General features: G+C 33.3%; 1 protein-coding gene across 3 annotated transcripts in view; it reads right to left on the bottom strand.

The window, feature by feature from the left end:
• Nucleotides 1–18,124, bottom strand: part of TPP2 (tripeptidyl peptidase 2) — an 83,980-nt gene extending 65,856 nt beyond the window's left edge. Inside the window, exons 1-6 of one of the 3 annotated variants that reach the window (XM_051984089.1) lie at nt 17,794–18,124; nt 9,878–10,006; nt 7,902–7,997; nt 6,389–6,493; nt 4,757–4,881; nt 2,266–2,429 (exon numbers count right to left, since the gene is read on the bottom strand). In XM_051984089.1, coding sequence (XP_051840049.1) covers nt 2,266–2,429; nt 4,757–4,881; nt 6,389–6,493; nt 7,902–7,997; nt 9,878–10,006; nt 17,794–17,958 — 784 coding nt within the window. In that variant the 5' untranslated portion in view covers nt 17,959–18,124. The remainder of the gene's footprint in view (nt 1–2,265; nt 2,430–4,756; nt 4,882–6,388; nt 6,494–7,901; nt 7,998–9,877; nt 10,007–17,793) is intronic. The other 2 variants (XM_051984087.1, XM_051984088.1) reach the window with 2 other exon arrangements.
• Nucleotides 18,125–18,714: the final 590 nt, after the last annotated feature.

Genomic DNA, 18,714 nt, shown 5'->3' with positions numbered 1-18,714 from the left:
CTACAACTACCCTGGGCCTAGAATTGCATCACTTCCTTGCATTATATTCCAGAATTCTCAAATGATGTGCAATTAAGATTTATTAAAAGCCTTTTTTGTTTAAAACTAGATTAGCATTACAGGAATTTAAGGTTCATAATAATCCCAACACTATCTAATTAAAAGTTAACCAACATGACTGATCAAATAATATATAAATTTAGACAAAGGAAATATAACCATAGGCTCAATCAGGAAAGGAAAATGTGTAGTGTGAACTATTCATCAATGAAAACTATTTATCAATGCACTTTAAAAATTTTCCTACAAAGGCAGAAATCTGTCATGAGCAGTGGTAAAATATAAAATTTTATTGTCATTTATAAAATGGCAGGATTTAGATCTGAGACTAGAGATGTAATTGAAGTACCTTACTTTGCATTTGGGAAAGAGGAGCTGAAGTTAAAATGCTTTGTTCAAACTCAGATATTAAATATCAGATTCGATGAATCCAAACTCACTCAATGGGTTTCTAAGTGCAACATTCAATAGCCTGTTCTCCTAGTTTTTTTCACCCCCTTTTTAAAAACTTTTGTTGCAATTAGAAGTAGTGACATCAGGTAGCATTGCTTCAGGCGTAGCCACACAAATCACACAATAAAGCTTATGGCATAATAGGCGTAAGTAGGCAAGATTTTAAAATTAATGTAAGCATGGTTTACTTTCAAAGGAAAAAAAACACCTCACTAAAACAGATGAATAATTGTCTGGGGAACAGATGATTAAAGAGCGATATAATGTAATAGAACATGATTGTAGAAAAAGTAATGATTATAAGGAATTCAAGGAAATATGGAAATAACTATGAACTGATTAAAAGCAAATCAATTAGGTAAAATCAGGTCAATAATATACAAAATGACCATAGCAGTGTAAATGAAAAAATTACTAAAAGGAAGCTGAACTGTTAGCAACCGAAAAACCATTAATGATGCATGAGAACAGGAAATAAAATATATGTGTACGAGTGAGGGAATACTATAGTAGAATGTTATATATACACTATCAGATATGATTCTATAGGATGTTTTATTTAACTTCTTTTCTTTATTAAAAGTTATGTTTGGGGATCAGAAAAAAACTAAAAACAATATTATCAATAAAACATTTTTAAAAGTACAAAATAATCTTAAAACCCTAATCTTAATAAAGTTCTTTCTTATCCAATGGTAAACTGGTACCAAAAAAAAAGGACTCAATATTTCATAGCAAACAGTAGAAAAGAAGGTTTAATTGCAAATTTATGTTAAACAAATGAAAGTAAAAATTGTTAAAATTTATTTTTTCCATAACAATATTTATATTACAATGCAATTTGTGCTTAAAAAAAAGAGAGAGATAAATCAGTGTTGAAATTTCTGGTGTAATTTTTCCAACAAAATTGTATGAGGGCAGTTATGACACCCTATATTTTTCTTTTGACTTTCACAGCAGGAATATAATGTGACACATTTGAAAGCTTTACCAATTTTCTTAACCTTTTGTTATTAAAACCAATTTTTTAAAGTACCTGACAACAAAAATTTCAAGTGATGGGTAGAGCAGGGGATGTAGAGAAAAAACAGTATATTCCAGTAAAGAATCATTAATAACTATGAGTTGTGATGATTTTTGCTCCCCTAAGCCACCTCAGAGAAAAAGAACATGTCAACCTCAAATCAGTAAGATTGAAATTCAAATCTTCCTCTGGAAAACAGTAGTTAGATGGCCATCTAACCAAGGCCAAGGCATTTAAATTTTTCAATGATCCAGGCAACTTTTTGTAACCTCAAATTGCAGAGCACTTGCTGATCTGCACTGGCAATTTTCCTGACAGAAATCTCTACAACAATAAATCACAAATATATATATTATAACAAGCAAACTTTTAACTATAGATACCTGATGAGTATATGGATACCTCAGACTTCTTGTAGCTAAGAAAATAAGCTGACAAAAAGTAAAGTACATTCAAAGGTAGAAACATTTAAAATTTGATATTTATATTAGTACTTAAGTACATATAGTTTCACTATTTTTAACATGTTTTCTTTTTAAACATATTAAAATGGTGACACTTTTATTATAGGCTGGGAATCAGGAGGCATGAAGTTTAGTTCCACTAATTAGCTGAAATAAGAAGGCTAGAACCTCTAAATCCTTTACAAATCTAGGATTTGGATATTTTAATCCTTAGCTTTAAGATACTTCATCATTTATTAGTTACATGGATTAGAGAAGAAATACCTCCACTTGTCACAATAGAAAGTAGGTTTCCATCATCATATATATTAACAGAGTAATTCAACATCTCAGCTGTGCCAAAAGAACCATATTCCTGGGCTTCTTTGTAGTTTCTCAATACAGTACTGTTACTTAAGTCCCCACCTTCATTTGAATCAATGCAGGCTCTGTGAATTGAAAAAAGGACTAATTAATATCCAAATTTCCATTTTATAGACAATCGTGTCACCAACTATGCAATCTCTCTTCACCTCTGCCCACTTTCTTCATATAAATTTATTTTTATTTCTTAAATTCTCATAACCACTATTCCTTAAGGATCACAATCTACCATAGTTATTTCTAACACAAAGCTTCTTAAACTATGGGTCATGACTCCATGTTGGGGTCATGAAAAATTTGGCAAGAGAAAAAGGTATCAAGATTTAATTCTTTATGTAAAAATAAGCACATTTGTCTCATTAGAATGCAAATTTGCTTTCATCTTTAATAAATGGTAAATGTATATGTATACCAATTTCTTTATGTTTCTTATAAGTAAATATTTGATTTGTATGTCTATTTTATATATCCAGGGTCTTGTAAAAATTTCTCGGGTAAAAAAAGAGTCAAGAGTGGAAAAGACTAAGAAGCCCTGATTTAATACATATAAAAGCAAATGCCAAATTTTTACCTCTTCATTCAAAGGACTTTAAGAAGAGAGTAATCAGATAACCAAATAACACCTACTAGTATAAAAGAAATTACATTTTGTTGGCTAAAGCTTTAGTGCTATTTAAAGTGAAAGGATTGATTTATCTCACTAAAAGCCTATAAATCTATGATTGAAACATCAACAAAAAGACATAGTAGAGAAGAAGAGAATCAGCCCAACCTAAGTTAAAGTTCTTCCTCTTTAAATGCTTTGTTAATTATGTGAGCATGGGCAAATCATTTAGATTGAGCCTCTGCTTTCTCCTCTGAGATCTCATTTCAAATGAGATATTATCTACCAAATGAGATTAATGTGAGCCTCAAATGAAATGTGCACAAAATATTCTGCAAACTTTAAATAACTGTTAGTGATGATCATTTTATATCAGCCTTGTGCTGCTTTCTGAACTCAAGTTCATATTATCTATCTGCATGTCCCTCTAGTACCGCAAAACCAGTATGTCTAAAACCAAACTCATCTTTCCCTTAAAATCCATCCTTCTTTATAATCTATCAATATCTGCTAGTACTGCCAACATCTTCCCAAATAGACATTCCTAAAGTTATCTTCCTTATCCTTCATAACCAATAATTCATGAAGTCTTGATGATTCCACTTATACCATCTCTTTTCCAATTCAATGCTACAGTCTAACTAAAATCCTTGGAATATTACTTAGTAATTGATCTTCTGATCACATAACTAGTCCATCTGTCATATAGCTGAAATAATTCTTTCTAATGTATAGGTTTAACAAATTCCCCTGCTCAAAAAAAAAAAGCTTCAATGGCTGCCTAATACCTACAGCAGATATTTAAAAAAAAAAAATGTATCTAAGCTTGGGATTAAGGTTCTTCCAAAATGATTCCAACTCTACTTTTCAACTTTATTTCATACTATTTTCCATCATACATTCTGCTTCAGCCAAACACCACATTTCACCTATAATTCCCCCTTTCCTTCAGAGCTTTCAATACTCAAACCAATCAGAAAATAACTGGTAGGTACTATTGGATTCCCACCCTATTCCAACTTGGGGCAAGGTCGTCCTGCCTCAACTTAAAATAGTGGATTAGTATAGCTGTTAGTAAGGAGGGGGGAAAAAAAAGTGTATGTATGTGTGTGTGTGTAAACTCTATTGTACAGGGTAATAATACCACATCAATGGAATTCTTCATTCTCCTATCCCTACTATATAAGAATCTCCAAATATCTAGGGATCAAGGAAGTAGGGTAGGGCAGAAACAGAACGCATTACCATTAAAACACTACATTGTCCCATATCTCTAGAAAAACCACAATTTAAGGTTTTATAGTTAAGATTTTTTTTTAACAATTACTATGGCTTCTTTCATTTGTAATGAAGTAACTATAAGCACAGTGCATCACATAATGTTATTTGCCAAACATCGTCTTGTAAAAAGTAACTACATTTAAAACAATTAAAATTTCAAAATCTTCACTTAACATACAAGTTAATATATCTGTGACAAAAAGTGAAGTATACTTCTTTAAAAATGTAGTTCCCAAATGAACAGTATAAAACTTTTAGTGCATTTTTATGTTTTAATAGCCTAAAACTGCACTAAGAGTTTTGGGACATATTGTACAACTAAGCATGCAATCTTTCCAAATGCTTCATACAAAAATAAATATCAACTTTGTTTTCACATGGTTCAGGGTCAGCAGAATTACTATTACATAAGACAATAATCAGGAGACTTTGTATGATTTAATTTTGCTCTAAACTATATTTAAACACTTTTAAAAATAATATGTAAGACATATAAAATGTGTTTACCTCCAAGTTTCACCATCATGCCAAACTATGCAGTCATACACAGGGCCAGGGTCACTATATTTTTTCTCAAAAGAATTTAATAGTTCTACTTGACTTTGAAGCTCCTCCTTGATTAATTTACTTAACTAAAAAAGATAACACAAACATACAAATTTGGGACACATTTTTGCTTCTAAAAACTGAAATATATACTACAACTCCACTTATTAATATAATCTACATAAATACAAAATTTTTACACTTTTTTGTATGAACTTTATTTCAGAAAAATAAATTTTTCTTTTCCTACACTAAATTATGATTCCATCTAAAGAGTTAGTGGTAAATTAAAGTCTCAAACCTTATGATAAGAATATGTACATTCTCTTATTCATATAGTAGTTAATAAAATAAGCAGCTACAAGGGCTCTCTAATCAGTTTTATAAGCTATTTTAAGAACTGGTTATAAAAGAACTCCTATTACTTAATCCATCAGCTCATATTACATAGGTTATTAAAGATGTAGAAAAAAAAAACAACTTCTTTAGGTAACCAGTTATAGAAACCACAGGTTTTCTTTTTACTTTAATAGGATAAAGAAAAAAATAGTATGTATTGGATTAAGTAAATATCTATTTTAGAGTTTTGAAATCATGCATAAATCCAGAATGTTTTTTAAAACATTTGAAATAACAAATATGTAACAAATGGCTAATAGCAGTCATCATTTCTATTACAAAAAGCTTTTTTCAGCAATGCACATATAACATTCCTATGATTAATCAAAACATTCAGTGGTATATTAGGTCTTTTATAGAGTTCAAAAATGAGATTTCAAAATAAAATCTAAAAAAAAAGGTTACATTGAGCTGAGAGAAAGCTAAGTGATTCTTCTGCATAGACAAAAAGTGTGAAAATTATTTTGAGGATGAAACTACATGAAAAATAGTATTGAATAAAAGTACACAATACTTTCAAGTTTGTTACATAAATATTATATTCTTATTTATAGGTGATTAAAAATTAATAATGAATTTGCTTTCTATATTTAACTCACAGAATTACTGTAAAGGTAAAATGACAAAGAAATTGAGCTCACTGAAAAAAAAAACAACTGCTATACAATATAACTACATTTTCACATAAGAGATTAATTTTTTCAATTAGTAGAAGTAGTAGTAGTAGTAGTAGTAGTAGTATTCAATTAGTGGAAACTGATATTGTCCTAAGTGTTCAAAAAGTATCTATTCTAATGATTAGTGAAGGGAAAATGATTCTCAAGTGTGTCAAATTCACTGTTTTAGTCTTGTCATTTAATAATGCTTAATATTCCATTATTTAAAATTATTGTCCTATCAATGAAAAAACTGGCAGAATATTTTTTTGTTACTAAGATACAAATGAAATGAAACAAGAACCCACTTTTAAACTAAAGTTTTGCATATAGTCAAAGACCATATTTAACTAGTTTAAGGTATAGAGTCCATGTCAACTTTAAGAGGAATGGTATTTCAAATCACAAAAAACAAAAAATAAACAAAAAAAAAAAAAAAACCACAACTGCTTTTCAAGAAAATTTTCTAAAAATAGAATTTTCATTCCCTAAGAACATATTCTTTACCAATATTTTTATTTAAACTATTAGCACCAACTTGAGAAGAAGAGCTGTTAACAGCATCAAACTCTTCTTGTTTCCTACAAGCTTCTGCAAGTGCAACTCTATGAACAGGGTCCCAAATTTTCTCCTTACGTTCTTTCTGAAAAACAAAGAAATTACCCGAATATTTTACAGTATGTTTTTTATTATTTTAAACAATTTTACTTTCAAGTCTTTCTGCTCTTGCATTTGGATACCTTATACAATTAACATAAAAAAAAAATAAAGTTAGAAGACTATGAATTGAATAATAGAATAATAAAAAGATTTGTGGCATGTTTTAAGAAATTGAGTCTCCTATTTTCATTCAACGACCACAATTCCAACTATTCCAAATCAAAATTTGCTATTTTCCAAACCAAAGTGCTGCCATGCCATTTCAAAATAAAAATACCGAAAAAAGGAAACTATAGTTTTCATTAAAAGCTTAAGATATAACCATTTATAATGAGTGATAGCTAATGAACCACAAGCAATGTAATAAAAAGTAGCATTTAGCATTTGAGTTTTTCAATAACTTTAAACTTATACTGATTTTTAAAAACTATTCTGACTTTATAGAATAGTTGAATATAGACAAAAATACCTGCCATTTACCACCAACTTTTCCCACTAAGATTTAGTTAATATTAACTAAGCTTCAATTCTGATAATACATGGTGTCTAATCTGAACAAAACAAAACAAAAACCACCTAGCAATAGATGCAATTATTTATGCAGTTTAAAAAAAAAAAACATACACAAATTTTACTTTTGAATATCAAATGGAATTTTAAATGTAAAAAGGATCTTATTAGTTAAGAAAAGTCTACTCTAAACAATAATCTATCCCTTTTTGACTAAACTGAAGTCTCTAATCACTACATCAAGATAATCTTAGGATTAACGTGCAATTCAATATGCCACTGGAAGAAAATTTGGGTTCATTAATTTTTTAAATACAATTTTTAAATAAAAGTTATAAAAGACAGAGAGTGAACTGTCTTAAAGCTTGCATATATGTAATTTGTATAGTAAATGACCTCTCAATTAAACTGGAATTAAAGAATTAGAATAAAGGTATACTAAATTCCCTTTCATGGCCATTTCCTATACCACTACTTCTACTAATAACCTACTCCTTAAAACAGCAATTTTAAAATAATTTTTCCAACACTAGCAGACAAAGTTCATGAAGGTTAGAACTAGTGAGAAAGGCCAAGAAGGAAAGAAAATCACAAGTAGCTGCAAGTAAGGAGGACTAAATCAGAAAGCAAGTAGAAAAAGAGAATACAGTTCCTAAAAAGATGGCTTTCAACTAGTCTGGCACAGACCCTTAATTCTTAAGAGAAGCCTAACAGCAACAGTGGTTGGCAATCTAAAGAAAACTAAAACACCAATGTTGATGAGACTATATAGGGAAAACATTTTCAAGTAGAAGTGAGGATTCATCAGAGTAAAAAAAGAGAGTAAATATAATCTTCATTGACATTAACTCTGAATACAAATGACAAGTAAAATATATTACCTGCATTCTCTCTTTAAGAGCCTTAGGATAGAAGTCATAACCATTTTTTATACCAATATGGTATTTGCCTGAAGGATTTATCCAATTCGTTGGAATCTAAAGGAGATAAAAATGAAATAATTTGTTCTTTCATTAAATGTTCTCCCTTAAATTACACACTATTCTAAAAATTGAGATTAGAAAGAATGTTATTGTAATGACAAATCTGATCCTAATGTGACAAGCTGGTTAGACATCTTTCGCAGGGAGAAGGAAAGATATAAAAAAACAAATAGGGTGAATAATTAACATTTAAGTTCAGATACTGACATCAAAAAGCCTCCAAACCTGGGATTTCAACTCTACCTGATTTATTCATAAGTAGTGTATTCAAAGGTATTTATGATTTGCTTACCACTGGAAAATACTACAGATCACTTTTTTCTATGTCATGAAGTTGCAAAAATCCCAAAATTTTTGTGCTATCTGGAACCAGTCCTAGATAGAGTAAACTACCCATGTACAACTTTTCAGAACTGATCAAAGAGAGGTCACAGAATGGTAATGAGGTATACACATGTCTTGTATTCTTTGGATAAAAAGTTAAACCAATGTTATTTGTGTAATCAATTTCATTACTTTATAAAAGCTATCCCCCAAATTTTCCTGAATCCTTAAAATAATGAACATGGTTGAGTCTTTTCCTAATACCTCTCTTCCCCTTTAGTGTTATATGTCATTTTCTCTACATTTAACAACTTTCTTATTCTTCGGTTTGCTGTTTCAAAATTATTATGTGCAAGAAAATCATTTAACAAATAAACATGTTAAAGACAGAAAGAGCTACAGTTAAAAGAGACCTCAGAGAATCTATGATCAACTATCAAGTAGTAATTGATTATGCTAAAAACAAAAAACTGTAAAGATTGTTCTTGGTCTCAAGGAGTTAAGAACATTAACTTATGAGTAATACAACTTAGGAAAATCCTAAATGAATAATATGGCTGACTGGAGGAAAGTGAGAAGTGCAGCACACTGCTTGAAAAAAAGAAGTGATTTCCTCCTTTCTTGAGAGGAAATAATGGTGGCAAACATAAAAGAAAAATGTCAGAATTTTCTGATGCTAAATTTGCTTAACTTTTTCCCCTTCTCTTTTAAATCTTTCAATCTCTAAAGTTACTATATTCATCTCTCAGATTTTTATTATTATCCTAGACTTCTCATTCTCTTCCCATGGATCCAATTGGTAATGCAATCTTGCTGTTACTATATCCACAAATTATATATATTATATCCAACTCCTCTTCTTTACTCTCACAGATACTAGTTCATAATTCAGGCCCTTATTACCACATTACCACTTACCTTGACTACTGCCAATGCCCTAATTGTCTTGTACTAACTTCAATCTGTCCTCCACCCAGATGCCAAAATGGCCACAACACTCACCTACTAAAACTCCAGGGTCTACAATTCTAATTGTCTCTAGGGAAAAAATATAAACCTCTCTGTTATGTTTTTGAAGCTCTTCAGAGCTTATTTTTCCAATTTGATTTTATATTATTCCCCATCTCCAGTTTAGCAAAACTAGACTTCTTTCAATTCTTCCCATACAATGCAACATTTACTCTCTTCATACCTTTGCACTAGCCACCTTCCATGCCTGTTAACTCCCTCCCCCCCTCAATTCTATATAGAATCCCTAACTTCCTTTAATACCCAGTTCAAGCACTACTTTTTTTCATGTTGTCTTTCCCAAACTGGGCAAGTCACAACCTCTGCTTTAGCTTCCTTATTTATAAAATAGAGATAATAATGGCATCTACATTCCCAAGATTATTGTGATGATAAAATGAGATTTGCAAAGCATTTTACAAACTTTAAAACATTATAAAAATGCTATCATCATCATCATTCCAAAGATCGTCTGAAGTGATATTATAAGGACACTAAAAATATAACATGAAGAAGTAATAGTAACAACAAATAAGTATTACCTTAAGAGTTCTTCCTGAAAGTCCAACAATTTCCCCATCTTTTGATTCTACTATTGTAGAAGTATTCACATCTCCACTTCCTGTTGTATCTATGATATCAATGATTTTAGGTTTCCCATCAGTAGTAATCTGAAAAACAAGAAATCATTTTTATGAACTCAAGCTTTAGTGGAGAAATGACTGTATTCCATACTTAAGATATCATATAATGAGAAAACAATTCAAGAAACCAGGATTCTTATAACTGAATTAAAAAAAGATAACACCGTTAAGTAAAAAAGACCAACAAACCCAAACTACTATTCAATAATCATAAAACTATTACTGAATAGGTTTACTGCATAGAAATAATAAGACTTTGAACTAGTATAATATGAAAGATAGGACCCTGTAATTTTTTTCAATCTGTTTGTTCTTTTATAATATGACTAAAATGGAAATACCTACATGAATTTGTTTACTGTCTTTACAGAAGTACTTACTGCTTTATTGAAGAAAGGAGGAATTTGTTTTATAAAAAATGAATATTAAACATTGTCTTTTACATGTAATTGGAAAAACAAAATACTACTTTAAAAAAAAGAAAGATGGGATGAAAGAGAATGAATAGTTTATTAAGGATATAATGGATTGGTTCAAAAACAACATTAACTACTGAAGGATATATTTGAATTAAGATTCCCCATCCATATTGGCCCTCAACCTACAAAAAGATTACTTTCTAAAAGTTTGTGTCTCAATTCCTGTTTGAAGTTAAGAATAGTGTCCCCCTCTTCTCCCCCTTCCCCCCAGAGACAATGCAATAAAGGATAGTTAAATACATTTTTCCTTTGGATCTAGGAGAACACTTCATCTGAGTTTCAATCTGAGAACCTGGGATGCTAGGGAACAGTCTCAACCAATGACTGGATGAAGGGAATCCTTTTTATCCTTAAGAGAATTCCCTCTAGACTGCTTGCCATCTAGGGGAGAGGGTGGAGGGAGGGAGGGAAAAAAAAAAAATCGGAACAGAAACGAGTGCCAATATAAAGTAATTATTAAATAAAAATTTAAAAAAAAAAAAGAGAGAGAGAATTCCCTCTAAATTGGGTGGAGAAGAGGATGTCATTCAAACCTAAATCCCATCCAAACCATTGTTGATAGGAGAGTTCTTTACGGTGGCAGAGGGAATATGTCAATTAAGTGTCAAAAAGTGATGTGCCTCCATAGAAAGACAGTCCTCTCCAGATACCTATTTATATTCATATAAAGTCACGTTTCAGAGATTGCCTGAGTTATCAATAATTGAATGGTACGGGGATTATATACTATGCTTGGTGGATGAAAACAGTAATATTCCACAATAATCATATTATTGAAACCCAGACCCAGCTGAAAGAAAAATATTAATAAATTAGAGGAAATAGTATCCACTCTACACACAGCATGCCACCATTATAAGTTTTTATATTTGTAGGCTTTGAATGGAATGGTAATGGGGAGAAAAAAAGCTAAGATGTGATAGCTTCCAAGAAATTCAGATGGATACAGTTTAGAGCACATGCTAAATGAACATGGTAAAAATTATTTGCTTGTTTTACATATAATATAGAAAAGAGTTCCCACAACATTTTAAAAAAAATGCTTATCATTCTTTGTCTTATCATAGACAGTCCTTACCAGTATCCCAGCTAAACTACAGATTAGAAAATGCATCACGGGCAAAGCAGATATGATTATTCCCAAGAAGAAAACCTTATAAGCAGTAGTGTGAATGAAGTTTGTTTCAGTGGTTCTTTTCCCACATAGTCTTATTTATACAAGAATTTCATTGCAAATGCTCATGGGCATATCTTACTATAAGAGGTAACACTGGTATGTGTGTAGAGTATCAATGTGCAAGCCAGGAGACTCTAAAGACTTTTTGACCATAGGGGGAAATCACTTAATCTCTCTGAGTTTTTTTCCTCATGTGTCAAATAGTTATATTAATTTCACAGTAGTGTTTTATGGACAGACAAAATAATACAAGTGCTACGTGAATTTTAAAAGTTACATAACTATTTGCTACTATGCAAATAAAGGAATTCCTGAAAAGTTGTGGGTAATCTTAATTTCCTATAAGTAGATTAATTTCCCTAGGTGACTTAGATTTAAGAGTTGATTTATGTTTGCTTTGATAAGTTGAAAGTAGTTTTTTACATTTTCTAATTCATTATCTAAGAACATAGATTACATAATGAACCTCTGAATTCTGATATTCTAAAAACTTTGTTTAAAATTATGTTTAAACTATAAATTAGCTCTTAGTGATAGGGCTTGAGAGGTTCTCCTTTGAATCAAGCACTTAAGCTTTAGTACCTATATTTTGTGGTATCCATTTTCACTACTCAGGACCTTGCTTTGAGTTTTTGTCAAGGCCTTCCCCCCTTCAAGTGAGGTGCTATTGTTTTTTTCCCTAAATCGATGCTAAATTCTTTTACAAGTTTTTAATATCTGTCAAAGAAAAAGGTCAAATATTCACAAAAACCCTAGATTTAGAATCGAAAGTTCAGACTTCGGCAAATATACAAAATAAGTGATAGGTAAAATTTTAAACTTTATCCTCTAACTCCAACACTAATTTTCTTTCCACTTTAACACTGGCAAATATTTGAAAGAGTTTTTTTTTTTTTTTTTTTTTTAAGACATTTCTCTTAAGTTTAACATCATGTTATATTTGAAAGGTTTTATTTCCAACTTTAAAAAAGCACTAAATACAAATACACTAAATACAAAATCTCAAAAATTCTTGCAAAACTTGGAAAAAACTAATTTGTCACAAGGATTATCAATTAATGACAAGTAGCTATCAGTGACTCAATTACTCAAAAGGCAAAACTTTTTTTTCTTTTCTAAGACTGTCATCTAGAATTTTCTGGTCAATTTTAATACTAGTTAACTACTACTAATATTAATCCAGCTTTATAAATCCCAAGAAATATTTAACTGAAAAATAAGAGATTAAATCCTGTCACAATGGATCTCTATCTAACCTAACTTCTGTTTCTCTGCACACACCTTGCATTCTAATCAAGCTGGTCTCACTTCCAAGAATGTGCCACTTTAGCTTCCTTATCTTAGAATACCAGCCTTCCCCAATTCTGGAATAAAATCCCTGTTCTTCTATCTAAATCCTACCTAACTCTGCTCCCACTTCATTCTGTACTTATAATAATATATTATTTTTCATGGCTTCTGAAAGCTAACATTTTCAGCACATAGAATTGGTTTTGTGTATGATTTTGTATTTATCTATTTATGCATATATCTTCTCCAAAGTTTTATCAAATCTAGTCAACAATCATATAGCAAATACCTACTATATGCCAGACACTGTAAATCCTGGATACACAAGGAAAGGAAAAAAAAAATTCCTGCTATCAAGGAGTTGTTCATAATCTTAGAGAGATGGAAGTAGCATTTAGGGAAATTCCTAAAGGCTTTTTACAAAAGGAAGTCAGAGAAGCCAGAGATCAAAATAAAGAGAATTCCAAGCTTGGAGAGATACCAATGAAAATCTCCAGTCAAGAGATGGAATGTACTTTATGAGAAGGTCAATGTCACTGGATTGTAAGTGGAAGAGACTTAAGTTGCAAGAAGACTAGAAAAGTTGGAAGAAATCAGATTGTGAAGCATTTTAAAAGCCAAACAATTTGTAGTAAGCATTCAAATACTTGATGATTAAAAATTTGTATTTCTTTTCCTCTCTTCAGTTGTTCTACTTTTCTCTTTCCTCCTAAAAATGACAGTAGATTAGGGCAGCTAGTTGGTGTAGTTGCTAGAGCACCAGCCCCTAAGTCAGAATGACCTGAATTTAAATCTGGTCTCAAACACTTAATCCTTCTTAGCTGTGTGACTCTGGGCAAGTCACCTAACTCATCCTTCCTAGTTGTGTGATCCTGGGCAAGTCACCTAACTCCAACTGCCTCACTCACACACACCTGCGAGAGAGAGAGAGAGAGAGAGAGAGAGAGAGAGAGAGAGAGAGAAAGAAAGAAAGAAAGAAGGAAAGAAGGAAAGAAAGAAGGAAAGAAAGAAAGAAAGAAAGAAAGAAAGAAAGAAAGAAAGAAAGAAAGAAAGAAAGAAAGAAAGAAAGAAAGAAAGAAAGAAAGAAAGAAAGAATCAGAAGACTCACTATAATGAAAACTGTGCCAGGAAGAAGGAACAAAATGTGCGGTGTTAACATTAGATTCTCATTTTCAAAAAACAGAATTACTAATGCCTTTCCTTGAGATTCTTTGTCCCCCCAATTTGTCCTTTTTGGTCTTTCTGAATATACCACTTCCTTGCCTAATCTCTAATATTTTTCAATGTGATATATTTCCTTATACTTTCAATTTAGAAGCAAAAAAAAAAATCTTTAAAAATGTCTAAATAGCAAAATTTCCATATTTGGAAGATAACACTGCAAATTACTCAAATTTCTTTTGAAGATGATTTTATCAAGTCTCATGGATTCAACTATAATTTACATGTAGATTACTACCAGATTTTTATAGCTACACCCAATCTCCTGAAATCTACTTTTATAATACATTGTGAATTCCCTATTTGACATTTTAAAACATCTCAAATTCAACATGCCCAAAACAGAATTCATTATCTTTCCCTCCCAAACCATTCCTTTTGTAAATTCCATATTTTTCTCTTGAGTGTGCCTGCATCCTTCTAGTAACAAAGATCTGCAATCTTTGTGATCCTCAAGTCACCATTCTGTACCCTTGTATTCCAAATCAGTTGCCAAGTCTGGCTGACTCTATAACATTTCTTACCTCTCTTCCTTCTTTCCACTCACAAGCTACTGTTCTAGTTAGGTCCCTATCACCTTAAACTTAAATAGTCTAATTGCTCTCTTGCCTCTCTGCTCTCCAATCCACACCAGAGTTGCCAAATTGCACAATCCTAACAATATCACATCCTGCTCAATAAATTTCAGTGGCTTCCTCCTGACTCAAAGATATAAATTCCAGTATCAATTTTAAAGTTCTTCACAATCTATTCTAGTCTACTTTCTTGGGCTTATTGTACTTAAACAGTCCATGTTCTAGCCAAATTAACTTACTTTTTCTTCTTCATAGGTAATATTCTTAGTTCTTTTGTACAATCTGTCACCCATGACTAGAATGCACTCCCCCCTTTACATACTAGAATCCCTACCTTCCTTCAATGTTGTTTCTGTAGGATGCCTAGCCTGATGTTGGCCCCAGAAATTACTTTGTATAGATTTTTTACTTACTGACTTTATTTTCCCTTTGACAGATCTCTAAATATCACAATATGAATGTTCCTCAAAGATGCAGATTTAGATTTACATTTGATTTCATCATGTTATCTATCAGGTTATTATTTATTAATTATGTTAATATATCTAGCATATAATCCAATGAGAATGGAAACTGAGGATATGTTTAAGACCTACAGTAAGTCTGTCAATAAATTCTACTACTTAAAAAAATAAATGATTATATAATACTATTATTATTGAGCATTTTAAAAGCTCGCATATAATTTAATCCTTACCTCTAACTTTCAAAGCAATCCTAGGGATGAAAACAATATTGTTGGTTTTATGGGAGAAAAAAGAAAAATTGGATGGACAGGTACATTTTTATATTCATTTACTTCAATAAACATTTATTATGCACTTACAAAGTGCAAAGAATTGTATGGAGATATAAAGTTTAAAAAAATTCAATTCTTTGCCCTGGAGAGTTTTACATTCTAAGGAGTTAGAAAAATATATATTATAGTGGCTTCTTTCTTAAGCTTTTTGATACACTTATAGGACAAGCTAACCAGTGAACTTTATTAGCATTTAATATAAAATTCATGAAAGCTAATGTGAAGATTCAAATTCTCAATGAGAATATTAAGGAAGTGATTTCTGAAGTTTTTTTTTTTTTTTTTATTTAGTGTTAAGGCAATTGTGAAATACTAACTCCTTTAACAGATCTGCAAAGATCTGCAGGACTCTTAGATATTAACAATAACTCCTACCATTATATTTGGAGAATCATTAGGATCACAGGATTGTACAGACTTAGAACTGGAAAGGACCTCAAAAATAAAATCCTGTTTAAAACCTCATTTTACAGCTGAACGATCTGAGACCCCAAAGTAGCAGAAATCACATAAAAAGTAAAGTTTTAGAATTCTTTGTTTCTAAAAACAGAGCTTTAAAGATTGCAAAGCACTTTAAAAATAATAGTTCATTTATCCTAACCACAATTGTGAGGTAAGAGATATTCACCTTATTTTACAAACGAGGAAACTGAGATTAAGTTAAGGAACTTGTCCAGAGTCACACTGCTACTAAATGTATCAGGTTGGATTAGAACTCAGGTGTTTTGATTCCTGGTCAGGCGTGCTGTCCAACAAACCACATTGCTTCCTAGTGAGGAAAGCTCATAAAGAGCTGCATATCCAAGAGCTAAGACTCAGAAAGAATGCTGCTGCTTACTACCTAAACTTTCACTCTTTACTCTTATCAAAGATACCAGATCACAACGTTAGAAAATCGTTGAAGGAAAAGTCCACTCACCAAAAAAAAAAAAAAAAAAATCTGAACTACATTTCAGCAAGATTTTCTTTTTGAGTACTGCAAATCATCCAAGCTGAAAGCATATTTAACAGCTGATACAAAAGTATTAGTGTAGAGTCCTTAAGAACTAGTTAAGGAAGGAGTTCACATAATATCTTTGAAACAAAAATTAAGTAAACGATATAAAGTAGCAAGAATACACTGGCTGGAAGGAATGCCAAGCAATAGAATAATCAATTAGAGCATATTTAGAAGGTTCTTGTAAGGGGGGTTAAAAGTCTGTTCTTTTCCCAGTGGATCTTAAGGAAAAAAAAAGTTCGCTATCCCAATGTTCAAATTCTGATCTTAATAATATTACTGATCAACAAATCCCAGAGCTATCTGTAAACTTTAAATGCCTTTTAAAAGTCAGAATGTTTGTAACTATAATAAATGAGAAATTCTTTCACTGGAATTCTATCTTTTCTCTAAAGATTTATCAGTTGGTATAATAAACTTTTAAAACAATTACTCAAAACAACTTCTTCCCCATGTTAAAACAATAACTAAAAGCTGACTCAACTTATTCTCAAGTAAAACAGTACAATTTGTGGTACCTTCATTTTATTTCGCCATTTCATCTTATGCAATACAGATTCAAAACAGACCATAGAAAAAAAGAAAGGACTAGATTATGATTTAAAAAAAAAAAAAAAAAAAGGTGGACAAAACTACACTCGGGGAACTTCCCGGAAGCTGACAGCCTCCACTAAAGATAACTTAATGGAAATCTCATTTTTATAACAAATGCAAACCACCTTTAAAAACTCCACCCTCACACCATAAAAAGCCACACTAATAAAAACCAGGATCTTCAAAAATATAGTCTTCACCTGGATTACCCATTCAAAACGATCCTCCCCATTCCCAGTAATCGGACACTAAAAAAAATAGAAACCCAGATTATTCATGTTGTTCAAAGGGTTCAGGCCAGAGAGGGTCACCAGGCAAGGAGAGGTGGTAGCCCTTGGGCACAAGTCAACAAGAACCTGCAGGGCCCGCCACAACGCTATTGTCTATTTGAAGTGCACCCTCAGCCCTCCTCTCCCCCTTCTTCTCCCAAGAGCCCAGGACATTCCCCCCCCCCCCCACCTCCCGAACCCACGGCATGCGCGCGAGGGTCAGTCCCCACCCTCGGCTCTGCGCGCGATCTAGTCCTCCCCTCCTTCCGCACACAGCGGCAGCGACCCCAGCAGCCTCGACTGCGCCGGAGAGGCCGCGTTCCCATCTTCAATTCCCCGACAGCCCCTCCCCTCGTTGCGCCGGGCCTCCAGCGTCCCCATCCCCGGGGCTGCGGCCTCCGAAGCTCCCTCACCTGCATGCCCTGCGCCCCCGGGTCTACCCCGGTGTCCAACACGGCGATGAGCACCCCTCGCCCATCATACTCCGGGTAGCGGGCGAGAAACGAGGCGGCCCCAGTCTCCTTTTTCGGGAGAAGCCCGTGAAAGGGGAACGGCTCCTCGGTCGCGGCGGTGGCCATGGATGGGAGGTGCGAGGACGAGGACAAGGCAAACTGCCAGGCGGCGCGCGGAGGAGCTCGAGGACACCCTGCGGCTGGGGAAGGGGGCGGAGAGAGGAGGCGGGAAGTACGAGGCCCCCGGCTGGCCAGCCAGTCCCTTCCATGCAGAGGCGCGCGGGGCAGAGCGCGAGACTGCGACGCCGCCAAGAGGCGGGATCGCGCTGTCGGACCAGCCAATCGCTGGAAGTTGCGCAAGCAAAGGGCGACACGCGTCGACGTGTTACGTCGTCCTGGACGTTTCCATGCCTACCGCTGGGTGGGGAGGGGAAACAAGAAAGAACAGAGTGTCTCGGAACCTACCTCCTTAGGTACGAAATGAAGCCCGAGGGCCCTTCAGGGACTTGGTCTCCTGGGAAAGTGCTGTCCTAAGAGATCCTTTGAAGATTACCGGCAAGTCATTTTGACGTGAGCTAAGACATTGGCTGGATTAATTTCGGGCTAGTCTGTCAATCCTCTTAAAAGCTAGAATTGAGCTTCGACATTCTGGAAGCAGCGAAGGTGGCTTTCGGGACTGAAACCTCGGTCCTCAGCCGCTGAGTTCTGGAGGGAACAGGACAGGGCCCCAGGATAGGTGCGCGCGAGCTCGAGTCTCTGTGTCCGTGTTCGTCTGTCTCCCCAAACTTCCCCTCTCCCCCTCCCCCCATTTCATAACAACCAAACTTTTCTCGAGGAAGCCCTGGACAGTCTTCAAATTCATTCGTCTTAAAATCTCGTGTA

This window comes from Antechinus flavipes, chromosome 3 (genome assembly GCF_016432865.1).
Source record: "Antechinus flavipes isolate AdamAnt ecotype Samford, QLD, Australia chromosome 3, AdamAnt_v2, whole genome shotgun sequence".
Taxonomy (NCBI): Eukaryota; Metazoa; Chordata; class Mammalia; order Dasyuromorphia; family Dasyuridae; genus Antechinus; species Antechinus flavipes.
This window is presented reverse-complemented; position numbering and strand designations above follow the sequence as displayed.